Genomic DNA, 26997 nt, shown 5'->3' with positions numbered 1-26997 from the left:
CTCTTCCCGCTTTCCTCCGCGAGCATCATCAACCACCTTGGCCAATCCGTCCGGGGCATAGCCGTGACATCATCAACAGGCGCACCAAGACCACGGCGGGACGTGGACGAGCGCTCGGGTTGGCTCACTCTTAAAGCAGCCACATTACTCTCTGCTGCCCAAAAAGGCCAGTCCCAACTTTGTTCCCAAATAGTATTTATTGGCTTGTATTCCCTACAAGGTCGTGCGCGGCGTTGTGGCACCCATGACGTGCAGCAGCGGAAGACTTTGGAAGGGGACTCGGGATGGGCCCCAACAAGAGGGAACCACCCGATGCAGGCTAAGCTTTCACACTCCAGGGCCGCCAAACCCAGTTTACACGTTAGAAAAATGGAAACAACACGTCCTGTGTAAAACCGTGACTGTCACGTACGGACACTTTAATAAATTACAAATGCACCTGACAAGGCTTTCTTGATCTCGTCTCCGTTTCACAGCTCAGACGAGGCTTATCCATGGGGTTGGACCTCAGCGTCCAGCCTGGGCCTTTGCAAATGTCTCTAACCCTTGCGTTAGTGTTTGTAGGTTCATTCCGTTCTGGACGTGAATGCAGCTAACCCCTGGAACAAAAAGTCACACTTGAGCAGGCGTCCTCGCTGCTCCGCCATCGGCCACACCTCCTCCACCGTACGCCTTGCTTTGCTACACCCTCCTAAGAACCCTCTCCCCGTGGTGACTCAGTACCAAGTTTGCCCACGTCTATGATATTCCGCTCCTCATCATCAAAGAAGACCATCTGAGAGAAAGGAACTCCAGTCTTGTGGTGCAGCCTGTGGAAGACAGGGCAAGGTGGCTCACCTGACCTCCCCTCTGGGACTCTTCTGCTCCCACGCTCAGCTGTCTGCCTACCTCTCAAAGTGTGCGACTTTGCTGCCTGGATAGATTTCCCGATGACCAAAATATTTGACAAGGTCAAAGAGCTCCAGTAGTTGGTTGGCTCCTTCTATCTCACCTGTCCTGAAAAAAAAAAAAGTGCAGAGTGACCTTAGGAAGGTGCCAGAGACGTGGGCAAAGTTAGGTATAAAGGGGTAGAGGGGCCGATTTGCTCAGGGTTAAATACCAGAGAGTATGGAATAGTTGGCGCTGAGCCAACATTTAATCAGTTAAAAGAACGGAAAGCATAGGATAGGGAAGCAACGAAAATATTTGCACATTTGCACCTCCTAACTTTTGGTGCAATTTCCTGATGCGTGGAGCTCCGTCAGCAGGTCTGTCTGTCACTTTTCTTACCGTGAAGCAGCGGCCACCGGCACTCCAAGGCTCCGCAATCGTTCCAGGACTTCCGGCACCTCGGGGTACAGCCTGATGTTCTGGCCCCGCCTATCCCGTACAGTTCCATCGCTGGAGACAGTGACGCAAGGCTCAGCTCCCGCCAAGTCCCTCCCGGCCCCGTACCTCCCCACTGTCTCACCTGCTCTTGTGGAACGGGGGGTCTACGTGTGTATCAACCCAGAAAGGCCAGAGCGTGTAATCTGCGAGAGGAAGGAGCGAGACGGTTCAACCCGGAGGAGCGCGGACACTTAGCCACTGCCGGGAGTGGAAAAGGGAAGCACCGTACGAAACTCTCCCTGCGGTTCCTCACCCAGATCAAAAACCGCAAGCTTTGGCAGCGGCGCCATAATCCACCCGCAAACCCAAACTCGGCGCCGAGAGTACCCCAACTCTGGTGGCCAAGCCGGTGGTGGGCGAGCCACCAAGAACCGGCGACGTCGGGTGACTAGAGCGTCGCCGCTCGACGGCTCAAGAGCGCCTTCGGAGGCTCTGCGGGGAGATTCCCGGCAGAGGGTGACCGACCTCACTTCTCAGTAGAGAAGCCAATGAAGCTTTCCTTTTTGCACCTTTATCCTGGAACTGCGCTCATCGTGTCTCCACATCAGCATCTGGACGGCATAAAACACCTTCAGCAACGGTGGAAGCAGAGAGCATGTGGCATCTGCACCCCGTGATGTGTGCCTTCACCTCTGCTAGAGGGAGGGAGTTACTTGTACTTAGGAATTGAGATCAGCGCGCACAGTGAAAATCTACTCTCACAAAAGGGGTAGGGGCGTCAGTAAACCTGAGCCTTTCTCCAGGACAGCTTGAAGGCCCAGCAGGGCTGCACAGGGAGAGCATTTCTTCCTGGGTTTCTACCATCCTCATCAACAGTATGCTGCTATTCCCTTCAATCCTGTGAAGAAAATGAAGCCTTGGGTTTTGTCTCTAATAAGCTTCTAAAAAATAAAACATGGTTTTATATGATAGTTTTTTTTGCTGTTGAGACAGGACCTCACGGCTGGCCCTGAACTCCTGTGTCTATTTTCCAAGTATTGAGATTATAGGTATATGTCACGATACCAGCTTTTCATGTAACACTTTGTATTATTGAAACACATGTCCATTTCAGTAGGAAGGCATACATGTAACACAGGTATGTGCAATATGTAAATGTTCCATCATGGCTTCTTTTTTTTTTTTTTTTAATCTTGGCAGGGTTTCTCTCCTTAGCCCTGGCTGGCCTTGAACTCAAAGAGAGCTCTGCCTGCCTCTGCCTCCCAGGTGCTGGAATTACAAGCCTCAACCACCACCCCAAGCTACCATGGTTTATTGCAAGTTACCAAGAGAGTCACTTAACAAGAAGCCAGGAAAAGTGACAACACTTGGCACTTATGAGCTAGTAAGAGCTGACCGCAAAACAATACGGGGATGGGGGCTTTCCTAGTGTAACGATCCTTCTGAGGGACAAGGACCAAACACTGAGATCGTTTCTCAGGTGGAATGCAAAAGCAGGTTCAATTGGCATTTAGAACTTGAAGAGCACTGATTGCTCTTCCTGAGGTCCTGAGTTCAATTTCCAGAAACCACATGGTGCTCACAACCATCTGTAATGAGATCTGTTGCCCTCTTCTGATATGCAGGCAGAACACTGAATATGTATTAAATAAATCTTAAAAAAAAACTTGAAGAGTACACCCTATGGGTTCAGAGCTGGTAACACCCCTATCCAGGTCATTTTGGGTAATGGGGTAAAACGTTTTTCAACTGAATGGCTACACTGAGCCAGTTGATGGGGCATGCCTGGAATCCCACTTGCTTGGGAGGCTAGGGCAAGAGGACCAAAAGGTCAGGGTCAACTGGGTGTGGGGCCCTTGTCTTTAATTCCAGCACTTGAGGGGCAGAGGCAGGTGGATCTCTGTGCTTAGGCCAACCTGGTCTACTGAGCAAGCTCCAGGACAGTCAGAACTATATAGAGACTCTGTCTCAAAAAAATCAAGAGTTCAAGGACAGCCTGGGATACCTACCAAAAACCTGTTTCAAAATAAGTATGCCAGACTGATGGCACATGCCTTCAACCTTAACAGTCTGAAGGCAGACAGGTGGATCCATGTGAGTTTAAAGACAAGTTCCAGTCCAGCTGGGGGTACAGTTAGAAAGGGGGTACCACCCCCTTTCTCAAAACACCCTAAGAGCAGCACACTCCCTTCCACTGTCCTACTTCTGCTGGTTACCACTGTGCCATTTTTATTTTTGTCATATGTGGCAAGAAGATTCCAGAAGGCCAGGAAATATTTTTATTGACAACCAAGGACATAGCCGTAAGAGAGGGAAGCACACAGGACTGCAAATGAAAACCCAATAGCCAGTAATGGACATTTGGGTCAGGAACACCGCACCCTGGGGTCCTCACATTCTCCCACCAGTAGACACACAAGACTGGGCATCCAAGGGAGGGGGCAGTAACTCTGGTGTCCCAGAGAGTGAGAGGACACGTGACGCTTCATTATGAGTGACAGGGCAAGGAGGTGAAACGGAACCGAGGTTCATCATTGCCCAAGACCACCTCCTCCTCTAAGAGCCAACACCAGGTGGAGGACCGAGCCACCTAGAATCTTGTAATCAGCTGCTGTCTTCTCATCATTCCTATAGAAAGAAAAAGCATTAGAAATACCATCTAGAACAGACATTTGTAATCTGGGGTTTGTGGATCTCTTTGTGAGGCCAGTGAAACTGGATGAGGAAAATACTCCTTTATTTTTATTAACTCCTAACTATAATTAGTACTTAATTTTGAACACAGACAAAGAGATCTATGGTGTTAACAATATGGCAACCTACACAGTAGGTATCTTGAAATTTTTTTTTGTTTTTTCAGGGCAGGATTTCTCTGTGGCTTTGGAGGCTGTCCTGGAATTAACTCTTGTAGACTAGGCTGGCCTCAAACTCACAGAGATCCACCTGCCACCACCCAGCCGAAATTTTTTTTAAAAAAAGCAGCTATCAGACCCATTATTAGACTTTACAATAAGATATTAATAAAGAGGGCTGGAAAGATGGCTCAGCAGTTAGAAGTTCAAACAGTTCTTGTAGAAGACCTGCGTTCAGATTCCCGTACCCTCGTACCCTCTTCAGGAGGCTCACAATCGTGTGACTACAGCTCTGATAGTTCTAGGCCCCTGCTCTAACATGCGCACACCTATCAATATACACATAACTAAAACAAATTAAAAATACATTAATAAAGCACACGTACTACTGAATCTGAGCGATTCCACATGCTTCAGCAAACCGTCTGGAGTGGAGGGCAGGCACACTGAGGGAGTGGCTGTGCACCTCCAGCCTTGGCCCCTCCTCTGGGAAAGACTGCCACACCCCACTTTCCACCCAAACTCACATTTGCTTGCCACTGTAGATGAGCCGCTGCTGCTGTGGGGGGATGCCCTCTTTCTCTTCCACACGCTCCTTGATTCGCTCCACCTTTAGAGGAACAGGAGGTCAGAGGCTGCTCAGACTCACAGAAGCAGTAAGAACACAGGCCGCACAGACAGCATGAAAACAGAAGGTCCAAGGTCACAGGCACACAAAGACAAAGAAAGGAGGCAACACATGCTGAGCATACATCACCTTGTCTGTGGGTTCAATGTCAATTTCAATCTCCTTTCCAGTCAGCGTCTAAAACAGACAGAAGATTTCATAAACCCACAGCTCCAAATCAACTGTCTTCTGGGTTGGACTGATGAAAAAGGTCCCCATAGGCTCAGGTTTGAGTACTTGGTAGAGTTGACAGAACAGTTTGGAAGGACTAGGAGGCGTGGCCTTGCTGGAGGTGTGTCACTGGGAATGGGCTCTGGAGTGGGCATGCACTCACACTCGCTTTCTGCCTCACATGTGTGGATTGGGACGTGAGCTCTCAGCTTCTGCTCCAGCCCCACGCCTGTCTGCTGCCAGGCTCCCTGCCATGATGGTCAAGGACTCACCCTCTGGGACGGTGAGCCCCAGATTAAATGCTATCTTTATAAATTGTATTGCTGTGCTGGTTTAAATGTAATTGGCCTCCATGAACTCATAGGGAGTGGCGCATTAGGAGGCGTGGCCTTGTTGGAGGAAGTGTGTCACTGTGGAGGCAGGCTTTAAGGTCTCATATACGCTCAAGCCATGCTCAATGCCACTTCCTGTCACCTGTGGATCAGATGTAGTTTTTTTCCACTCTAAGCTCGGCTCCTCCTGCAGCACCATGTCTGCCTGCATGTCACCATGTCCTGCACTGACGATAAAGGACCAAACCTCTGAAACCGTAAGTCATTCAATTAAATATTTTTCTTTATAAGAGTTGCTGTGGCCGGGCGTTGGTGGTGCACGCCTCTAATCCCAGCACTCGGGAGGCAGAGGATCTCTGTGAGTTCGAGGCCGGGCTGGACCGACAGCCTCCAAAACAATACAGAGAAACCCTGTTTCGTAAAACCAAAAAAAAAAAAAAAGAAAGAAAAGAAAAAAGTTGCTGTGGTCGTGGTGTCTCTGTCTCTTCACAGCAATAGAAACCCTAACTAAGACATTCAGTCATGGTGTCTTTTCACAGCAATGGAAAAGACATCTTCTAAGTACAACATCTTGTCTTGGTCTCTGAGGCACTCTCTTCTGAGAGATGTGTATTCTCAGCAAAGTACCTTGAAGAATCAGAAGGCTTGCACCATAGCTGTGTCATTAGGCGGTCTGAGTAAGACAAGATTCTGTGAACCATTTGATTTCCTTAATGCCACAAGTCACCTCCCTCTGATCTTCACCCCAACCCCAAGTTAGCAAGAATATCAGGAATTCTTTGAATGATACAGCAATGACAAGTGACCTTAGTAAAGCCATCCTGCAAGTCAGAAGAACTTTATTCCAGTATAAAAATCACATTAGATGATAAAAGAATTCTCAACAACAAAAGAAATTACTGCCAACCAGGTTTTTTTTGAAATGCTAGAGTTCAACATTATATTCTTTCCTATACATTCTAGAATTCTATCTAAATCCTAAACTATAACCAAAATTTCTTGATTGCCACAGGATAAACTCGTTAACCAAATATAATATTTGTGTAAAAATTATAAGTGTGTGTTTCAAGTAGGCACCCACAGCAAGGAACTGAGTCATACTCCCAGAATCCCTCTGAATGTGGGTGCCAGCTAGGAGGCCTGGGCAGTCTATGGGACCTCTAATAGTGGAGCCAGTGTTTATTCCTAGAGCACAAATGGACTTTGGGAGCCCATTCCTTATGGAGGGATACTATTGCAGCCCAGATACACGAAAGAGGGCCTAGGTCCTCCCCCAAATGATGTGACAGGCTTTGATGATCCCCTGTGGAAGGTTCACTATCCTTGAGGAGTGGGTTGGGGGGGGTCGGTGAGGTGTATGGGAGGGCAAGGGAATGGGGGGACTGATATGTAAAATAAGATTGTTTCTAAAATTAAAAAAAATAAACATGTGTTTTATACAATCTAATTTCTTATCCATCCTGCTTCTTTTGGGCAGCCTAGACTGGCCTGGAACTCACCACGTATCCCAGACTGGCATCAAACTTGTAATCTCCTGCCTCAGCCTAACTGCTGAGATTACAGAAGGTATCACTACGGCTCTTTGTGTCTGCCCTTACAGACAGACCTGAAGAGCCCGCAGCGATGCTGACCACAACCCCCATGCCTGGCCTAGTTCAGGGTAGTTCTACTTTCCTTAGGACTCTCCCTTATCCTGTCAAACTTCAAGAATTTAATATATGACTTTCTTTTGGGCCAGCAAGATGGCTCAATGAGTGGAGGCACTTGCTGTCACACCCAATGACGAATTTAACTCATGGGTCCCACGTGGTAGGAGACAACACCAATTCCTGCAGGTTGTCTCCTGACCTCCGCATGCTCATACAAAGATACACTCATATATACACAGTACGTACGTGAGATTTTTTTTTTGGTTTTACGAGACAGGGTTTCTCTGTATTGTTTTGGAGGCTGTTGGTCCAGCCCGGCCTCGAACTCAGAGTTCCGCCTGCCTCTGCCTCCCGAGTGCTGGGATTAAAGGCGTGCGCCACCACCACCCAGCCCACACGTGAGATTTTAAAATGTCCTCTGTATAATGCTTCTATCTGTTCTAGTGAATGTCATTAACACTTTTAACACCAATACGACTCCCCCTTTTTTATAAAAAATTCTGAGACAAGGTCTTATTATGTAGCTCAGGCTGATCTTAAATTCACTAGGTAGTCTCAAATTTGAGATCCTCCTGTCTCCACCTTCTACACAGTAGAATTAGAGTGTGTTCTATTACAACTGATGTACTGTGTTTTATTTTAGCTTTTATTCTTTTTATTTTATGTATATGGGTGTTTTACCTGCATGCCTGTCTGTGCACCACATACATGCAGTGCCTGTGGAAGCCAGAAGAGGGCATCAGAGCCCCCGGAACTGGCATTAATGATTGTAAACTGCCATGTGTGTGCTAAGAATCAGAACTTAGGTCTTTGGAAACAGCAATCAGTGCTCTTAACTGCTGAACCACTAAAAGCCCTCACTTAGCTGGGTATAGTGGCACACACCTATTATCCCAGCACGCCAGGGTATGGAAGCTAATAAATTTGATGCCAGCCTAGAACACAGAGTAAGAGCCTATCTCAGAAACACAAAATCAGTGCTGGGGATGTAGCTCAGTTGGTAGAGCGCTTGCCTATGATGCCCTGAGCTCAGGCACATAAACTGTATAAACTGGACGCAGCAGTGCACACCTATAGTCCCAGCATTTGGGAGTTAGGACAGGAAGATAAGTTCAAGACCATTCTTGGCTACATCCAAGCCGAGGCTAGCCTGAGATAAATGAGATAATAAAATAAAAAATTAAAGTAATAATCCCTCACACGACAAAGTGAATTTTATAATTCTGTGCTATCCATAAATCATTGTTTTATTTATCCTAATACTTTAAATGCAAAGACTTTTCAACTACAGAATTTCATTTCTAGTCATTAACTTAGAAAAAGCTGGCCTTTCCCCCACACCTTTAATCTTAGCACTTGGGAGGCAGAAGCAGGCAGATCTCTGAGTTGGAGGCTACCAGACTGGCCTACACAGTGAGTTCAAGGACAGCCAAGGCTACACAGAGAAATGTTGTCTTGACCCCCCACTCCCCCAAAAGAAAACCTTAGAAAAAGCTACCTTATGAGCGGTATGACCGCTTCCCATACAAGCCTGACTCTAATGCCTGGGACCCATGAGTAGAGAACTCAGCAGAGTTGTCCTTTGACCCCCACATATGCCTGTGGCATATGTAGCCACGCATATCATCCCTCGCCTCAAAAATAAAAAGTAAAATGCAGGGGCTGGAGAGATGGCTCAGTGGTTAAGACCACTGACTGCTCTTCCAGAGGACCCAGGTTCAGTTCTCAGCACCCACATGGCAGCTCACAGCTGTCTGTAACTACAGGTCTAGGGGACCCAACACCAATGCACATTTAAACAGGAAAAAGAAAGAGCTTGGCAGTTAAGAGCACTTGCTGCTCTTGCAGAGGACTTGGGCTTGGCTCCTGGCACCCATGGAGCAGCTCACAACCATCTATAACTCAAGTTCCAAGGGATCTAGTACTCTTTTCTGGCCTCCACAGGCATCAGACATGCACTAGGTACACTTACAAACATAAAAACAAAGCACATGAAATAAAAATAAATAATTTTGGCTAGCACTCAGAAGACAGAGGCAGGAGTCTGAGGCCAGAAGGGATCACACAGAAGGACCTTGTCCCCCACCAAAATACCATTTTTAGGAGTGCAAAAGAAGCCCATATATAATCAATGGAGCTCTTACCTAACATGTGCAGGGAGGGGGGGGACGACACGACACACGGAGGGGGGGACAACGAGGGGGGGATGGGAGCGGGGGGACACGGGACGGGGACGGGACACAACTAGAAACAAGAGCCTATGTGGTGGGGTAGCTTGGACCTGGAGACTCAGCTATTAAGGAAGCTAAGGTAAGAGACTCATCTGAGCCTAGAAGTGTTTAAGGTCAGCCTGGGCAGCATAGCAAGGACATGTTTCAAATAGGGAACGGGTGGCTAGTCCTCTGGAGATAGAGGCAGGCAGACCTCTGCGAGTTCGAGGCCAGTCTGATTAGTGAGTTTCAGGCTAGTCAAAGCTATACAGTGAGACCATGAGACCTTGTCTAAAAAACCAAAATCCACTGCATCTTCCCCTCCCCTACTTCCTAGAGAGAATCACTACTGCGAGGGATGTGTATGTACACGTGAGCATCTGGAAACTGGTAAGTGATTACATACTCTTTAAATAACTACACACCGTGGCCTAGTGAGATGGCTCAGTGGGTGAAGACCTGGACCTCACAGTGGAGGAGAGAACTGACTCCATAAATTGTCCTGACTTCCACATGTATGCCACACCACAAGCAAACGCACACACAAATGTATACAAGTACATAAAGTAAGTAAGTGTAGTAAATAGTAAAGAATTAAACAATTGCGCATTGTTATTATATACACTGGTATATAACATAGTCTGGTTTTTTGGGGGGGGAGTTGGCTTTGGCTTTTCAAGACAGGGTTTCACTGTTTTAGCCCTGGTTGGCCTGGAACTCGTTCTGTAGACCAGGCTGGACTGAAACTCACAGAGATCCGCCTGCCTCTGCCTCCTGGATTTGGTTCCTAGAACCGACATGGTGGCTCACAACAGCCTGTAAGTCCAGCTCCAGGGGATGCAGGGTCCTTTTCTGGCCTCCTTCGCACCAGGCACACAGGTGGTGAGCAAACATACAAGCAGGCAAAGAACTCACACATATAGACAATGAACAGTTGTTTAAAATAGGCAGATGCTGCAGACAAGGAGAAAGGTGAACACCAAGTGAAGACTGTTATAGGGGGTGCACGCCTATAACCCTAGCTCTTGGAGGCTGAGGTAAGAGGATTGTGAATTGGAGACCAGCCTGTGTGGGGCTACCAACACCTTGTCTCAGCCAGCAATTAGGTGGCTAAACTGGAGACTCTCCACAAGTTTGAGACCAGCCTAGGCTACAGAGGCTAGTTCAAAAATCCAAGCAGTAAAACACACACCACCACCACCATTACAGATCTACTACTGGACAGGGACTGCCCTTCTTACTGTCCATTAAGTCTGAGAAGCCTACCCAGAAGATAAATCCATATGAACTAGTAACACACATGTAACAAAAAATGAGAGCAAGTGTCACAAAACAATATCTTTATCCACCAGGACACCTTCTTTCACTTTGCAAAACACAAGCATATATACTGTCGAATTTTAAACTATTAATCAATTTCTGTACTTGTGGTGCTGAGTGAGAATAAAATGAAAGGCTTCATATATGCTAGTCGAGCAATCTAGCACTCAGATCCTGGTCTTCTCTTCTTTCCTTCTCAGACTTTGTGTGAGGCAGGGTCTCTAGACGTAGCCCTGACTGACCTCAAACTCCAGCCGCCAGCCTCAGCCTCCTAAGTACTGGACCTTCAGACATCAACATATTTCTGTTTTTGTTGTTTTTTAAGACAGGGTTTCTCTGTATAGCTCTGGCTGTCCTGGAACTCACTCTGTAGCCCAGGCTGGACTCACAGAGATCCACCAGCCTCTGCCTCCCAAGAGCTGGGATTGAAGGAGTACGCCACCACTGTGTGCGCCAAGCGGTCACACGCCCAGCGTAGCTACTGAAGGATGGTGAGACGCTAACCTTGGCAACCACCAGCAAAGGCTTATTCATGGTCTAGCTGCTCCTTGGCAACCACCAGCAAAGGCTTATTCATGGTCTAGCTGCTGCTAAGCCCACTTTCCCCAGACCCGTCGTCAGCGCTGTGCTTTGGAAGCAGTCTATGTTGGGGTCTGGGGGAAGCATGCCGCCTAGGCATGAAGAATGGGGGGAAATTCTGGAGTGAGGCGCCAAGCTGCTGCCAGGCCCTCTCCATGGCTGCAAGGGCTCGAAAACAGCGATACAGGACAAACGAGGCCTCCTACTTGCTCGCAGTGTAGACCTGGCAAGGATGCCGGGGACAAACACCCGAGGTCTTCAGGCGGGACCGGCCTCCAGCGCAGAGCCTCCCGGGTCCCCCTGGTTCCCATCACGCCTCGCGCCGGGCCCCGAGGGTGTGAGCCCTCCGAGTTCAGAGAAGGCATGGCTTTCTTTCCCCGCCTCTCCCCTGCGGCGCAGCGGCCCGCCCCGCACCACGGAGTCCTGGCGAGCCTGGAAATGCTCCCACCTTCACTTTAATTAGCATCTTCCTCCCAGGTTGGGGCTGCAGGCGGCTAGAGTGCTGCTTCTCCCGCTGTGGTCGCCGCTGCCGCTTCCCAGCACTCCCCGGCTAGGAACACTTGTGCTTCCGGGTCACTGTCCGGGTCCACCCTCTGCTCTTTCCACCCGGTTCCCGAAAGGCTCAGGGACGCCCTCGTGTTTCGTGTCAGCGGCGTTGTAGAGAAGAAGGCCGCACGGCGTAGGAACCGCACGGACGACGCCCTGAGACGCCGCACGTGCCCAGCGAGCTGGGGTTAGCGGCGAGCTGGAGCAGAACAAACTACTTTTCCCATCGTGCCAGGAGGCAGCCCCGACCTTTGCATCCTAGGAGTTGTAGTCCTCCCGCCGCTCGCACCCAACGGCAAGCTCAGGGTGTGGACTCTGTTACCCAGAAGGCTTTGCACAGCTCCCGAAGCAGGACTTCCTTGGGTAGTCGGGCTGGCAATTAGCGGAACTTGTTGGTGTTGCCCCGAAGACTCATCCGAGCTGCACGCGGCTAGTTGCTAAGCAAAAGAATCTTTGGTCAACTGCCACCCGAGTCAGAGCAACAGGAAGTGAGTACCCCCATCCCGGAAGCGGATTGAAGTCTCTTTTCTCCTCCCCGACAAAGTCAGTTTCTTACTCTAAATTGCCCTGTGCTGGGGCAGGAGAAGGAAGATTAGCCGGGTAAGGAACGCATCTTCAGAGATCATAATCTCTTCCCTGTTCTGCCTAACGGTACTTGGGAAGCGTTTGGGTAATCCAGACCCTGGAAGGTCGCAGTGACGCTTCAAGGACCACACCCTGACATGGTTTACAGTTTCAACGCGAGAGGTGACTCTTGTCCTAGCGCCATCAAGACATTAAGGCCCACTGGGGACTTGGTTCCGTTCTTTACTTGGTACCTCCTAGTGTCACAGCCTTCACATTTTTATCTAGCCGCAGCCCTGCACCATGCCTCATATTGACAATGACGTGAAACTAGACTTCAAGGATGTCCTGTTGAGGCCCAAACGCAGCACCCTTAAGTCTCGAAGTGAGGTGAGCCAGCTGTCTTCTTGCTTTTTTGACCCCAGACATCTGGTGGACCAGCATCAAGAAAGCTGCCCGGTTCTAATGTGATTCATATTTTCTGAATGCATGAAATGCTTTAATGTGCTGTTGGTGTCTACAGGTAGATCTCACAAGGTCCTTCTCATTCCGGAACTCAAAACAGATATACAATGGCATTCCCATCATTGCTGCCAACATGGATACCGTGGGGACTTTTGAAATGGCTAAGGTTCTCTGTAAGGTGAGAGTAACCTTATGTACCCTACCCAGTCTTACAGGCTACAGAGGCACAGCATTGCATTGCAACTCCCGTTCTCTGGCAATTGACAGAAGGCTGGCTTTACGATTTTTCCCATTCCTAAGGACCTTATATCAATTCAAAGATCCATTTGCATTACTGAGGTTCAGAATCTGATTTTGTTACATTTTCTGATTTGTAACCCTTCCCGCCGTAAGTTGTATACCTTAGGAATTCTTGCAGCACTCGCCCAGGTCAACCAATCACATAATCTCTTCAGTTTGCCATTGTTTTTTAATTTTTTTTAGAAATGCTCTTATTTACATATCCATCCCCCCATTCCCTCACCCTCCCATGCTTCCCACCGACCCCCAAACCCACCCACCACCCGCTCCCCAGGGACAGTGAGACCCTCCATGGGGGATCATCAAAGTCCATCATATCATTTGGGGGAGGGCCCAGACAGTTTGCCTTTTTTTTTTTTTTTTTTTTTTTTTTTTGCTTTTTTTGAGACAGGGTTTCTCTGTGGCTTTGGAGGCTGTCCTGGAACTAGCTTTGTAGACCAGGCTGGTCTCAAACTCACAGAGATCTGCCTGCCTCTGCCTCCCGAGTGCTGGGATTAAAGGCGTGAGCCACCATTGCCCGGCTTTGCCATTGTTTTGAACATTGAACATTCACTATTTAGTTCAGAAACAAAATACTGTTTTGAAATATTTAAAATTCCTACTTGGAATATCCTAGAGAAAAGGAGCTTATTAGTTATCTTGTGTGCCTACTATTCTTTTAATTTTCCCCTTCTTTAGGTCCTAGGTTCCTGGGAGTTTCTGAGATGTACCCCAAATGGAAGTTTTTTCTTAAATACAGGTTGTTCCCTTTGAAAATGGAAGACACTGCTCCTGTCAGTAACGTTGCTTGCCTCTATGCATGTAGCTGAGAAGTAGATAGTTGCCTGGGCACTTGTAGAACATAATGGGCTTTGCTAGTCAACCCATGTAGCCCTAGTTGGTGGGTTGTTTCTGTTTGTGGCTGGTAGCCTAAGGACTTTGATTTTTCTGTTTTTGTAGACTATTTCTTGTGCTTTCTCTGAGATTGATAATTACGGAGTTTTATTACTTTATTCCTGTCACCATTTACTAATTGTTCAGGAATCCTGCTGTTGTCTGCCTTCTCTGACAGATAGATTTGGGGAATGGTAGGTCTGTTAAAAGACCTTATTGGAGACTGGATTTCAATACTGCACATAAGTGCTACAGAAATAAAATTTTAGCCACACCTTTAATCCCAGCACTCAGGAGTCAGATCTCTGAGTTTGAGGTCAGACTGGTCTACAAATCAAGGACATTCAGAGCTGTTAGAGAGAAACCCTGTCTTGAAAAACAAACAAAAAATTAAATTTTAGTAAAATAGCTAAGTCTCAGTAATGATAAAAAGGTTAGCTACAAGCCAACTTTTTCTTAGGGTTGTTGTATGTTGGGTGTGTTTATTCGGCCAAATATCTCCAAGATCTGCTGACTCCCTAGATCTCTTGTTTATCATCTTGTTGACAGTTGAGTGTTACTAAGAAAGCAGAACACCAGTGTTTAAGCATAGAACTTCCTGTTGCTGGCTGATACATGACATCCTTGGGTTTCTCATCACTTGCAAGATTTCAACCAACTGCTGACTCTTGTCTGGCTGTATGTCTGTGCATATTTTAAGCACAAACGCCCAGCATTCGGTGTCTTCTGAATGCCTTTCTCAGGGGATGTTGTTTGCAGTTTCATGAGCCTGAGGTTTTGAGCCTGATGGGCCTTTTTTGTTGTTGTGGTTGCTGGTTTTTTATTTTTGTTTTTCTGAGATATGGTTTCTCTGTAGCCCTGGCTGTTGAACTCAAAGATCTGCCTGCTTCTGTCTGAGTGCTGGGACTAAAGGTGTGTGACTCCACCATCCAGCAAGTCATTGTATTTTTGAATTTAAGATAGATGAAGTTGATGTCCCTAACATGAAAATCTGTCCTTTATTCCAGCAGAAAAGAGAATGTATGGAATAGTATTGTTTCTCCATTAGTCTTTAGCCTTTCACTTTGTATGTATCTAGGACTAGATTACTGCCAGCAAGTAAACCAGACAAGAGAAAAATATAGATTATTTTAGTATTGAATCGCCTTAGAGCTAAGTGTAGACAAACATTAACTCCATCTAGCCTCTTCATAGTTTTTCCATGCCTACTACTTGTCCTGCTGTACCAGCAATGTGTTCCTGTCACTTTTTAGGTCCAAGCAATGTATGTACTAACAAGTTAAATCCAACCCAGATCACAGTACTTTGATAGGAATACTTGACAAGTACTAATTTAGGATAAAAAGCTATACTGGAATTTATAGGCAGAATAGTGGTTGAATCAGCTCAATCATGAACTTCTTTATACTATTTCTCAAATACATCATTTCCTCTCTCAGTATAGCATAAAGATATATCTAGAAATAGTCTAATGAAGTTTTTACCCTGATGATTCTTTCTTCTCTCCAGTTCTCCCTTTTCACTGCCGTCCATAAGCACTACAGCATCCTTCAGTGGCAAGAGTTTGCCAGCCAGAATCCTGACTGCCTTGAGGTAACTCAGGGTCTACCCTGCTCTTAGAAATCAGCCCCCACTGGTAGTCCCTATTGACTGCTTACCGGATAGGTCACTTCTAACTCAATGCCACAGGCTGATCTAATGCTTTCTCTACAGCATCTAGCCGTCAGCTCTGGCACAGGCTCTGCTGACTTTGAGCAGCTCGAACAGATCCTGGAAGCTATTCCCCAAGTAAAACATATATGCTTGGATGTGGCTAATGGCTACTCTGAACATTTTGTTGAATTTGTAAAGGATGTACGGAAACGCTTCCCCCAACACACCATCATGGTATGTGCTTCGTTTTGCGAGCGAGCGTGTGTGTGTGTGTGTGTGTGTGTGTGTGTGTGTGTGTGTGTGTGTGTGTGTATTTTACGTTGGCCATCCTGGAACTCGTTTTTTTTTTTTCCAAGACAGGGTTTTTCTGTATTGTTTTGGAGACTGTCCTGGAACTCGCTCTGTAGACCAGGGTGGCCTCGAACTCAGAGATCCACCTGCCTCTGCCTCCCGAGTACTGGGATCAAAGGTGTGCACTATTAATGCCCAGCGCTGGAACTCATTCTGTAGACCAGGCTGGCTTCAAACTCAAATCTGCCTGCTTTCCCAGGGCTGGGATTAAATGTGCCACCACACTCAGCTAGGCATGGTTCTATGGTCTTCGTGACATTCCATTTTGTCCTATCAGTATATGTCCTCTGCTGCATCATATTTCATCTATGTTGTCATGGTTCAAAGTTTTAGATGTGTCTTAATCAGTGCAACATCTCTGACCCTTCGTAGTCCATCTACCCAGTGACTCTGACTTCACTTAAAAAGCATGGAATTGGGCGTGGTGGTGCATACCTTGAAAAGCAGAGGCAGGTGGATTTGAGTTGAAGCCAGCCTGGACTAAAGAGTGAGTTCAAGGACATCTAGGCTACATAGAAAAACTCTATCTTTGTAATGTTAACCCCCATGGTAGAACATTTATACATTGCTTATACCTGTGGTACATGTACATCTTGCCTACTAAAATGGACATGTGCCACAGTGTTATATGAAAGCCTGGCATTGTGACAGTTATAATCCCAGTACTTTAGAGGCAGGAGTTAAAGTTTTGTCTCAAATTAACAGCAAAAAGTACCACATAAAACCTTGCTTTATTTACTCATTTTTTGGAGGCCTATTAAAGACAAAACCCAAGGCTTCATTTTCTTCACAGCGTTGCAGGGAATGCCTGCACTGTCCAGGCACAGCTGGGCAGATGGACTCTTCCCGTTTCCTCTGAAGGCAGAGCTTCAGGACTGGGCAGTGACCTGGCAGTGAAAGGGGATCACTGTCAGACCTCAGTGGGATTTCCCTGCATCACCGAAAGCTAATGCCACTTGTCTCTTGTTGGTCTGCCTTGCTGCCTTAAAGGTCATCCTGGACCTCTTTGCCCTAGTTCAAGGACACACTGGCCAGTTCCCTGTGTCCTTCATACCTAGTGGAAGTGGGAGTGTGGGGTTGCAGGTTGAGTGGGAATCTAGGTCCTTTGCAGTTGGCGGTGGGTCATGTATCGGGGTTCTAGGTACCTCTCATTTGCAATAGGATGGTCCCTCAAGAGCATGTTACGTGAGAGCACAAAGGCCTTCTCCGCAGCTGACCCTAAGGATGCTGTTTTGTGTCTCAGGCAGGAAATGTGGTAACAGGAGAGATGGTAGAAGAGCTAATCCTCTCCGGGGCTGACATCATCAAAGTGGGAATTGGCCCTGGTAAGCTGGTTCCCTGCAGCCACTGTCTTATGGGGTATGTAACCGAAGAACACTTCTCACCGTCATGTTCTTCCCAGGCTCTGTTTGTACAACTCGGAAGAAAACTGGCGTGGGGTACCCACAGCTCAGTGCAGTGATGGAGTGTGCAGACGCTGCTCATGGCCTCAGAGGCCATATCATTTCAGTAAGACCAGAGGGCTGGGGAGGATGCAAGGCTGCCTAGCAGCTGTGTTTTCTGTAGCATGGGGCTCCAGTAAAGTCCTGGTCAGGAGCTGAATTTGTGTCCATTTGGACATGGGCAGTTGTGAAGCCGCGAGGAGTCCATGCTGTCTCTCACTGTGTTTGTTATTTTGTAGGATGGAGGCTGCAGCTGTCCTGGGGATGTGGCAAAGGCTTTTGGTAAGGAGGCTGGGAGAGCACAGGAGGACCCTGTAAGTTGCCTCTGAGGATCTAGGGTCGGGCTAGAAGCAGCTCAGGAAGCTATTCAGATTCATAATACGAACCAGTGACCCTGAAACCTAAAGTGCCACGAGTGACAGACAGGCCAGCAGAGGAAATCCTAGAGTTCTGACTCCCAAGCTTGAGCAAGGGCCACCTATGCTCTCCCCTAGACTGTTGGACCATGTAGATTTGTGAACCCTAAACCCAACCCACAAGATCACCCTGAGGAACCACGCTGCAAATCTTCATTTTTCTGTTTCCCAGGTGATCCTTAAAATTGGAGACCTATCCTGTTGGGACTAAAGTCACACTCAACTGGGAAGCAGTAAAATGAAATCACCAGAAGACAGGAAAGCAGAAAGGTTTCAGTCAGGGGACTTCTGGGTTTTGGAGCAGAGCAGCCCCAAGGAATTGTGGATCAGCTAGGCAAACAGACCCAAGATGCAGTTCCTAGAACTGAGACTAAGGTGGCTTTGTGGGTATCTTGACTTTGGCAGGGGCAGGGGCAGACTTTGTGATGCTGGGTGGCATGCTGGCGGGACACAGTGAATCAGGCGGCGAACTCATTGAGAGGGATGGCAAGAAGTACAAGCTCTTCTACGGAATGAGCTCCGAAATGGCCATGAAGAAGTATGCAGGAGGCGTGGCTGAGTACAGGTATGTATGGAAGGCTAGCACATGAGTGTTCTTGGAGAACGTGACTAAGGGAGATGGTGTCATGCCTCCTGGGAAATGTAGGGTGCCATTCTTGGGAGAAAAACAGTAAAAGGTTTATAAATGTTAGAGACAGGAAGAGCCACTGGACTTAAGGCATTCTGAATAAGTAGGTAATAAAAGTTTTTCTTTTCCAAGGGCCTCAGAGGGAAAGACGGTAGAAGTTCCCTTTAAAGGGGATGTGGAACATACTATCCGTGACATCCTAGGAGGCATCCGGTCCACATGCACATATGTAGGGGCTGCTAAGCTGAAGGAACTAAGTCGGAGAACTACCTTTATCCGAGTCACCCAGCAAGTGAATCCAATCTTCAGCGATTCCTGATAACCCTGAGAAGTCTACCTTCCCAAGACAGCAACTCTAGCATGGGGCCTTCCTTCCAAAGGGGCTTCTCACCCATCCCAGCTACTGTGGCTGTGTGTGTTACTCAATTCAGTTCCTATCATCTCACTCCTGAGTGCTTATGCTTTCTGCACATACAAATGCTAAGGGCACTCACTGGGGAAGAGCAAGGAAGACGACATGAGATCAACAAATGGGAATCTGGGGACAGCATCCTGACGATTAGGAGGAAAAAGATGCTGATTGATACATAAATGACAGGCCTTGGTCTGGAAAAAGAAGGCTTTTGGAATCATGTTAATCAGCTTCATTAAATAAAATCATCAAATTATTAAACAGCTTAGAAGTACTTAAATATTTGAAATAACATTAATGAAAACAGATCCTATTGATGGTAAAAAGATGCTGGGTTATCTGTACAGGTTGGCTTCTAGACATTCCTCCCCTCCTGGGCAGAGATGGGATTAACCCTGGATCAATAACAATGCAAGTCATTCTCATGAAGCATCTACATCTTAGTGTCACCAGCCCAAGACAACTTAGTAGCATGAACATTTACAAAATATATTCCAGCATTAGGGAATGCTGTTAGAATAACATTAATGATTGCCAGGCTCTCTCAACCCTGGTAACCCTTCTAGATAAATCTGAATGACCCTTTACAAAGGAAGTAAATATGGGAACGTCTTCAACCAGCTCTAGAGAAGCCAGCTGTGTTCCTGAGGCACGACACAGACCTAAGTCTTAATTCTCTTTCCCATCAAGACTGTGAACACATTCAAGTTTTAATTTTCAGGCGTTACAAAGCTTTAGCAATGTAGTCAGGCAACTGAGGCCTGGGTTTCCTCTTCATTCCCACAAAACTACATGCAGAGCTGCAGGGGTAGATGGAGAGTGCAAAGGACATTCCAGAACCATTACAGGACCCTAGAGCTGGTTATCGTGCCAGGAGGGGATAGGCAGGACTCAGGCAAGTAGTCACAAAACATGGGGATAAAGGTGTCAAACTTTGTCTTCTGATAGTTTTTCAGAGACTCCTACAGAGAAGGAAGCAGAGTTCCTATCACTGGGACCCAGCATGGATCTCTGCCTCTCTCTGCCCCCCCCACCCCCGCCTCAGCCTTCTGCTCCTTCCTACTCACCTCTCCTTCCTTCTGGTTTTCTTCCTCGTCCGAGTCCAGAACCAAGTCCCCTATGGTAATGACAGAGCTACCCAGAGATGGGGACTGCACTGCAGGAAAGAAGCCATTCCTTTAGGTGAATACAGGCCCTGGAAATTCCAAGGAAGGCCGTCTGGGCCAGTCCCACCCTGCCCACTTACCTGGTTTCTTGGCTCTGGGAGGCGACAATGAGAGTCTCAGAGGATCCATGTAGCAGGTCACAGAGTCCCTGAGGTGGAAACAAGGGGAAAGCAGGGTGAAGAGGGGAAGGAGACAAGGAATGTGCTCCTACAGAAGAAGCGCGTCTTACTCCTTTTGCTCTGCAGCATCTGAGTCAGGTGGGCCCTCCTCTGGAGTCCTTTTCCCGAGGGTCAGAGATGGCGTTTTAGACTGCCCTGTGGAGACTGTTTTGGTACCCACAGAACCTGCTGTGTCCAGTCCATGCTCTCCCCGGCTTTTAGGGGTAGATATACTTGGGGCTGGTAAGTCCATGTTCCTGAAGGGGAACAGCATGACTGTGGGCCGCTCTTTGTGGCACCCCTTTGCAGATGTCCACTGTGATCGGGATTTTCGCTGTCCCAGAGGGGCCAGATTAAAGTGGCTGCCAGCTACATGTTCGGAGTGTTCCCGGGAAGCGGGTGGGTGAAGGCCAAGCTTAGCTTTAAGCAGAGGACTGTGGAGTGCTGGTTTCGTTTGCCCATGAGGACTCTGTTCCGTGGGTTCTGGCAGGTTCGCTGAGCCAGAAGCAGAGCTCTCTGAAAGATAAAATTTAAGATGCCTCACACAATTAGAAATAGGCTAACACAATCAGATGTGTGTCTCAGGTCCACATAGTTTCTAATTGGCTGACTCAGGTTTGGTCAAGCTAAATACTAACCTCCAAATTCCTAGCTTTCCTGACGGTTCTCTTACCTGGAAATGGCCATCCCATGTCCATACCATACTGGCGCAAAGCAGCAGACTTGGTGACAAAGCAGCCAGGCTGAATCCAACTTAGAACACCCTGAAGCTGTGGGCAAGGTGACAGACATGAGGGTCACAGCTCCCTGTAAGGCCACCTCCCCATTCTGCCCCGAATTGCTTTGTCTCAACAACCTCTTGAGCTTTGACGGAGGGCAGTGCCTTTTCTAGCTGACACAAGTACTCAAACAGCAACTTTTCCATGGCAACCAGAAAGCATTCCCCATAGTCTTGTTCGAGTTCCTATATGTGGGAAAGAGAAGCCGGCCAGATGAGTTTTAGAAAAAGCAGGGATCTCCCAGCACTCGGGAGGCAGAGGCAGGCGGATCTCTGTGAGTTCGAGGCCAGTCTGGTCTACAAAGTGAGTTCCAGGACAGCCTCCAAAGCCACAGAGAAACCCTGTCTCAAAAAACCAGGAAAAAAAAAAAGAAAAAGAAAAAGCAGGAATCACATAACATCCTCCAAACCATCCTCACCTGCAGGCTTGAAGTCAAATCCTCAGCCTCCGACAGCTGTTTCACAAGCAGACAAAAATTTTCCCGCGCCTCCAAAATCTTCCTGTCTTGCTTTTTCTGTTGACGTGGTGGAAGACAGAGAAATTAGGGGGATGGGGTGTCACCAGGACCGAGGGGCAACTTGTTTGCATCAGGGTTTACTCACGGCTTCAGGAGCCAGCGGTACTGGTCTCGACTCTGGGAAGTGATGACTCAGGGCACTCAGGACCTGGGCCCAGGGTCGGTCCTGCAGGATCAACTCCACCACCACCTGCAAGGTACTGAGTTTAGAATTCCCACAGGTCTGAATCCCGACCGGTCGGCCTTCCTCAGGTCCTCGCATCCCGCCCCTTCAGGCTCTACTCTTCCCAGTACCTTGGCCTTTAGGCCCATGCACAGGCGTTCGTGGTGTCGGTAGCAAACCAAGCCGGGGACAGCAGCGCGCAGGGACTGCAGAAACTCTAACACTTTGGGGAAGTGCTCCACGCGGCGCTGGCGGACGACCTGCCAGCAGGCGGCAGCTACAAAGCGCAGGGACGCGGGCCCCACCCCGGGAGGTGGAGCCATGGCCCGCGGGCCCCTTCCCCCTACGCCCCTCTCGCCCGGCCCGGGCTTCCCGGCGTCTCTGCGGGCCGAGCTTCGGCTGTCTCGTCTGCACCGGAAGGTCGGCGGACTGCCTTGGATCCCTCCGGCAATCCCTTCGGCAAAGCACCAGAGTTCTGGAGTCTCCTCCCACGCGGTGATTAGGAGTACGAGGCGACCCAGACCGCTAAGCTTAAAACGCCGCCACTTTGCCGAACGCGCGAGTGCGTCACTTCCGACTGAGCGCGCCGCTTTCCCGCCTCGGAAGAGACCTGTGACGTCAGCGAGGACCCCAGGCCTGCAAACGGAGGCTGCCCCCCGCACCGCTCTCCCTCTTCACGCTTTGGAGCGGGGTTCCGTACACCCGGCTGCCTGAACCAGCACCCGCGAAGCCTTTCCTGGACCACATCCGCTCCCAGAAAGAATTCGGCCGCTCCTCTGGCGAAACAGAAGAGGGCGCTCGCGTTTAAAAAACCAAATACAGGGCTGGGGAATGGCTCCGCCCACCGCGGAGTGCTCGCCCACCCGCCGCGACCCCCCCCGCCGCCAACCCGCAAACGCTGTGAGCCAGGGTTTCCCTGCACCACCGGTGGGGTTACAGCCGTCTTGTGCTTTTCTGTGCCACATCTTGACTGTTTCGTGTACTTTCGATTATTTAAAGTTAACTCGATTGAGCCCCTTAGTGAATTGATTGTTTTACTTCTCTGTCTCCTTGTAGTTCCTGGTGCCTCTTACTGCCACCCTCGAAGACAGGACACCACCGTGCGCACTCCTACTTTGTGGATTGAATTCATTACCTGCCCTGCCCACCTTACAGGCATTTTAGGAACCCCGCCATTCTTGGGATGGGTTCTTCCATTCCTGCACTCAAGGCTCACACGTCGCCCCCATCCTTCGGATCACTGTTCTGAGCATAGCCAGACTCGTACCAAAGTACACATTGGACATTAAAGTTGTAGTTGATTCTTCTCCACCTTTTTCTGTCATTTTTGTGCAAATCTGAGATTATGATATCTTTCTCTTTTTTTTCCCGAGACAGAGTTTCTCTGTGGCTTTGGAGGCTGTCCTGGAACTAGCTTTTTTGTTGACCAGGTTGGTCTTGAACTCACAGAGATCCACCTGCCTCTGCCGGAGTGCTGGGATTAAAGGCGTGCGCCACCACTGCCCGACTCTTGGTTTTTCTTTCTTTCTTTCTTTCCTTTTTTTTTTTCTTTTAAGATTTATTTATCACATATACAGTGTTCTGCCTGCATGCCAGAAGAGGGCACCAGATTAAATTGTGGATGGATGTGAGCTACCATGTGGGTGCTGGGAATTGAACTCAGGACCCCTGGAAGAGCAACCGGTGCTCTTAACCACTGAGGCATCTCTCCAGTGCCATGTTTTTCTTAAGAATTTTCTCACAGGGTATGTATGATGGCTCACACCTTATAAGCCCCAGCATGAGGGAAATGAGGTCTGTCAGACTGCAAGGAATCAAAGGCCAACAGTGCTACATAGCCTTCCTGGCCTTTGAAAAAAAGTTCTACCATCTTGCCAGCAGCTCTACTGGTGACACATTTCCTTGATTATTGTTTCAGAAAGTATTTCTCACTGGAAGAGAATTTCCAAACATAGGTTGGTGGGCTTTTTTCAGTCTCCTCCCTTGTGGCTTGCATGGTTATGAGTGGAAGTCCATTCTAATTATCCATTGTTTTTAAGCCTGAGAAACTAATTTCCTTTTTAAAATTAGTATATACTAATTTAAGTCTTTCTTTTGGTTTTTTCTTTAATGTGTGCCAGTGTTGTGTTTGAATGTATGTCTGGGCACCACATAGTGCAGTGACCACGCAGGAGTGGAGACACAGGTGGCCGTGAGCCACCGTTGGGTGCTTGCAACTAAACTCTGTCCTCTGTCAGACCAGTCAGTGCTGGTCTTAACTGCTGAGCTATCCCTCCAGCCCCTTGATGTAGTTCTGTTTTTAAGTTATTTACTTTGGTTTTGTGTGCATTGTTGTTTTGCCTACATGTATGTCTGTGTGTGAGTGGATCCCCTAGAACTGGAGTTACAGACAGTTGTGAGCTGCCTTGTGGGTGCTGGGAATTGAACCTGGGTCCTCTGGAAGAGCAGCCCATGCTCTTAACTGCTGAGCCATCTCTCCAGCCTCCCTTAATTTCATTTTTAATTTGTTTTTATTTTATGTATGGGTTAAATTAATTCTTAACCTTTTTATCCTCTACTTATTGCTTGTCTCAGTATCTATCTATATATTTATTTGTTATTTATTTATTTATGTATTTTGGTTTTCTGAGACAGGTTTTTCTCAGTGTAGCCTTGGCTGTCCTGGAACTCACTCTGTAGACCAGGTTGGCCTCGAACTCACAGAGGTCGGCCTGCCTCTGTCTTCCGAGGGCTGGGACTAAAGGCATGCTCCACCAACGCCCAGCTCAGTACTTTTTTTGTCTTTGATTGTGTGTGTATGTGTAGTCTGAGTATCATTTAGCTGTTTGTGTTAGCATTTGTTCTGCTTGCTATTCTGAGTTTTCTGGATCTGTGCTTATATCATTATTTTTGGATAATGCTAAGTCATTGCTTCAAACGTTTCTTCCTCATCTGCTCTCATTGTGCTACATGAGCTTTTCCTGGGGAGATGAAACAACATCTGTTTATCCCAGACCAAATTCTATCCGGAGTCTAGTTTGGTGAACCACTGGGTACTTACTCTCTGGAGTGTAGGTGACCCCCAAACAGCATGTCACCAAAAAGACTCATCCTGGCATGATTGAAAGCTTCTTCAAAGCTGTGTAAATGGAAGTCTCTTCAGTTAACCTTCCATGCTCTATACTATCATCTCCAAAGACCACCTGCAGCTGGGGCAGAATTACGCGCAGCTGGGAGGGGGCACAGGCGAGAGTGGCCGGACTCTCGGGTGAGGGTCTCAGGAATGTGAACAGCCATCCCGATGGCGCTTATGATAAGCCACCTTGGTTCAAATGGCAATAGCTGAGGACAGCATCCCGCAATAGGATGCTATACTTGTGTAGTCTACACTTCCTGAGTGTTGTATCTTTTTCACTTTTGTTTGTTTGCATTTCATTTTGGAAACATTTTAGCTTTTTTTGTCCAGACAGGATTTCTCTGTAGACCAGGCTGGCCTGGAACTCAGAGATCCATCTGCCTGTGCTGGGATTCAAGGCATGCACCACCACTGCCTAGCTAGCGTTTTAGCTTTCTAAGACAAACTCTTATCTATATCTCCGAGTAGCCTCAAACTTGCTATATGTAGCCAAGGATGTCCTTGAACTCCTGATCCTGCCTCCAAGTACTGAGATTCCAGGTGTCCACCACCACTCTTGGTTTGTGTGGTGCATGCTGGTGTGTATTCACCCGCCTGAGCTGCATCCTGAGCCCTAGCTTTGGCTATTTCCACTGACGGTTGTTTCTTCACGCTCAGTGGTGGTCAGCCAGATGAGAGCCTAGGCACTCTTCGTTGCTGTATGTGTGTGAGTGCTTTGCTTCCCTGTGGGCTGTGCACCAAGTGTGAGCCTGGTGTCTGCAGAGGCCGGAAGAGGGTGTGTCATCTCCTGAGCTGGAGGTTACAAATGGCTGAGCCGCCGTGTTGGTGCTGGGAACCGAACCCCAGTCCTCTTAAGCAGTGAGCAGTCTCTCCACCCCTGGAGTTAGTCACTGTTGAGTTAGAGCCCTGTGGCACAAACCTCTAATCCCAGCTCAGAACTCCTGAGTGCAAGGCCCGCTTCCTCCACAAAGGGAGTTCCAGGAAAGCCAGGACTACACAGAGAAACCCTGTCTCAAAAGCCAACAGACAAAGCAGTAGAATGGAGCTGAGAGTGATGGTGTATACCCTTAGTACTACCACTTCAGAGGCAGAGGCAGGAGGATTTCTCTGAGTGCAATACCAGCCTGATCTACAGAGCTGGCTCCAGGACAGCCAGAGCTGTTGCACAGAGAAACACTGTCTCAATAATAATAATAATGATAAAAAGAGTGAAATGCTCCAGATGTATTTCAAATGCCATTTCTCTTCTCTCCTTGCCAAGAAGCCCAGGAGGGATTTCTCTATGGGGAGCAGTCTCCTACTGCAGTCATCCTGGAGGAGGAAGCAACGGTCAGTACTTTCTGCACATGCTCAACGTTCGCATTGGATCAAGGGAAGTCTATCAGGTCCTTGAGCCTGACCTGGGGAAGGCTTTGCCATTCCCATGAGTCTGAGGCATTGGGATCCTTGTCATGGCTGTGCTCGTGTCAAAGGATACACACTCAGAACTTTTATCTGCTCCCCACAGGAACTTCTAAATGGCTTCCATTATGAACTGAAAACCAAGTCATCTTCCCTATTGGATCTGCTCCTCTTTCTGGGCACCCATTGTAAGCATGACACTGGTGCTTTTCCAAAGAACCGGGGTTCAGTTCCCAGCACCAACATGAGGCTCAGCCATTTGTAACCTCCAGTTGAGGAGATGACACAGCCTCTTCTGACCACTGCCCTTAACTCTGCCCTCCCTCCTCCATCACCAACCAGTTCTCCTCACAGGGTCATCAAGCCTCTTCAGGATTCCTTCTGTCTCAGGGTCTCATCGTGAGGGGACTATGTTCGCTATATCCAGCCTAACCACTTTTCAGTTCTTTTTCTCCTACTTTCTTTTCCATGATGGTTTCATCAGAATTATATATACTTAACTGAACAGTTCCCTTTAAACTGGAAGAAAACCCAGCCAAGCATGGTGGTCTGTAATTCCAACACTTTGAGTTTCAGGCCAGCCAGGGTGACATGAGATCCCATCTCAAAATGTCAAAAAAAAAGTGCTAAAATATAGCAAGATAATTTTTGCTGTACTGGAGATTGGACCAAGGGCCTCATGATTCATGTTCAACAAGTGTGCTACTACAGCGGTACTCAGGGTCTGGGGAAAGAACCTGGAATGACCTGGCCCAGCCTGTCTTCAAGCTCATCCCTTGCCTGTGTGATTATCATGTGCCCCCATGCCAATCTTCACCACGGTGCATTTCTAAATTTACTGTGTTCTGACATTTCTTTTTTCTTTTTGTTTTGTTTTTCGAGACAGGGTTTCTTTGTTAGCTTTGGAGCCTTTTCTGGAACTCACCCTGTAGACCAGGCTGGCCTGGAACTCATGAACAT

At 48.0% G+C, this 26997-nt stretch overlaps 4 protein-coding genes across 7 annotated transcripts; 1 reads left to right on the top strand and 3 right to left on the bottom strand.

Annotated features, from left to right (window-relative positions):
* Positions 1–390: 390 nt before the first annotated feature.
* Positions 391–1781, bottom strand: LOC101839247 (magnesium-dependent phosphatase 1). Its single transcript, XM_005085612.4, has 6 exons — positions 1622–1781; positions 1451–1511; positions 1270–1380; positions 889–996; positions 724–809; positions 391–599 (listed from the first exon to the last, which is right to left on the bottom strand). Exons 1-6 carry the CDS (start codon positions 1656–1658, stop codon positions 508–510), a joined length of 495 nt encoding a protein of 164 aa, XP_005085669.1. The 5' UTR covers positions 1659–1781; the 3' UTR covers positions 391–507.
* Positions 1782–3573: 1792 nt separating this feature from the next.
* Positions 3574–11838, bottom strand: Nedd8 (NEDD8 ubiquitin like modifier). Its single transcript, XM_013124910.3, has 4 exons — positions 11537–11838; positions 4918–4965; positions 4688–4770; positions 3574–3936 (listed from the first exon to the last, which is right to left on the bottom strand). The coding sequence occupies exons 1-4, from the start codon at positions 11552–11554 to the stop codon at positions 3840–3842; spliced, it is 246 nt and encodes an 81-aa protein (XP_012980364.1). The 5' UTR covers positions 11555–11838; the 3' UTR covers positions 3574–3839.
* Positions 11839–11979: 141 nt separating this feature from the next.
* On the top strand, positions 11980–18999 carry Gmpr2 (guanosine monophosphate reductase 2). Its single transcript, XM_005085610.4, has 10 exons — positions 11980–12122; positions 12487–12588; positions 12722–12841; positions 15346–15429; positions 15550–15723; positions 17084–17165; positions 17243–17349; positions 17522–17564; positions 18104–18263; positions 18459–18999. The coding sequence occupies exons 2-10, from the start codon at positions 12502–12504 to the stop codon at positions 18643–18645; spliced, it is 1044 nt and encodes a 347-aa protein (XP_005085667.1). The 5' UTR covers positions 11980–12122; positions 12487–12501; the 3' UTR covers positions 18646–18999.
* Tinf2 (TERF1 interacting nuclear factor 2) lies at positions 16553–22346 on the bottom strand. Of its 4 annotated transcripts, XR_005875146.1 has the most exons (10): positions 21653–22346; positions 21444–21548; positions 21260–21355; positions 20919–21026; positions 20736–20832; positions 20134–20578; positions 19985–20052; positions 19806–19894; positions 17226–19700; positions 16553–16727 (listed from the first exon to the last, which is right to left on the bottom strand). XR_005875146.1 is itself a non-coding variant. In XM_005085609.4 (9 exons), exons 1-9 carry the CDS (start codon positions 21842–21844, stop codon positions 19581–19583), a joined length of 1320 nt encoding a protein of 439 aa, XP_005085666.2. In that variant the 5' UTR covers positions 21845–22346; the 3' UTR covers positions 16553–19580. The 4 variants fall into 4 exon arrangements, 3 of the variants coding, with proteins under 3 accessions (XP_005085666.2, XP_021091911.1, XP_012980356.1); XM_005085609.4 differs by having other exon boundaries at positions 16553–19700; XM_021236252.2 differs by having other exon boundaries at positions 16553–19133.
* Between the last annotated feature and the right edge of the window lie 4651 nt (positions 22347–26997).

This window comes from Mesocricetus auratus, unplaced genomic scaffold (assembly GCF_017639785.1).
Source record: "Mesocricetus auratus isolate SY011 unplaced genomic scaffold, BCM_Maur_2.0 Super-Scaffold_100707, whole genome shotgun sequence".
Taxonomy (NCBI): domain Eukaryota; kingdom Metazoa; phylum Chordata; class Mammalia; order Rodentia; family Cricetidae; genus Mesocricetus; species Mesocricetus auratus.
Note: the sequence above shows the minus strand (reverse complement) of the source record. Positions and strands in the feature narration are given on the sequence as shown.

Coding starts and splice junctions, on each gene's coding strand:
- LOC101839247 (XM_005085612.4), bottom strand. CDS start 1,658: ATGGCGCCGCTGCCAAAGCTTGCGGTTTTTGATCTGG. Junction 1,381..1,450: donor CCCCCGTTCCACAAGAGCAG/GTGAGACAGTGG, acceptor CACTGTCTCCAG/CGATGGAACTGTACGGGATA. Junction 600..723: donor CATAGACGTGGGCAAACTTG/GTACTGAGTCAC, acceptor TTTTTGTTCCAG/GGGTTAGCTGCATTCACGTC.
- Nedd8 (XM_013124910.3), bottom strand. Junction 4,771..4,917: donor ACATTGAACCCACAGACAAG/GTGATGTATGCT, acceptor GTTCCTCTAAAG/GTGGAGCGAATCAAGGAGCG. Junction 3,937..4,687: donor ATCTACAGTGGCAAGCAAAT/GTGAGTTTGGGT, acceptor TTCTTTCTATAG/GAATGATGAGAAGACAGCAG.
- Gmpr2 (XM_005085610.4), top strand. CDS start 12,502: ATGCCTCATATTGACAATGACGTGAAACTAGACTTCAAGGATGTCCTG. Junction 12,589..12,721: donor CCCTTAAGTCTCGAAGTGAG/GTGAGCCAGCTG, acceptor TGGTGTCTACAG/GTAGATCTCACAAGGTCCTT. Junction 17,565..18,103: donor GGATGTGGCAAAGGCTTTTG/GTAAGGAGGCTG, acceptor TGACTTTGGCAG/GGGCAGGGGCAGACTTTGTG.
- Tinf2 (XM_005085609.4), bottom strand. CDS start 21,844: ATGGCTCCACCTCCCGGGGTGGGGCCCGCGTCCCTGCGCTTTGTAGCT. Junction 20,579..20,735: donor CATGGGATGGCCATTTCCAG/GTAAGAGAACCG, acceptor TTTATCTTTCAG/AGAGCTCTGCTTCTGGCTCA. Junction 19,701..19,805: donor AAAACCAGAAGGAAGGAGAG/GTGAGTAGGAAG, acceptor CCTTCTCTGTAG/GAGTCTCTGAAAAACTATCA.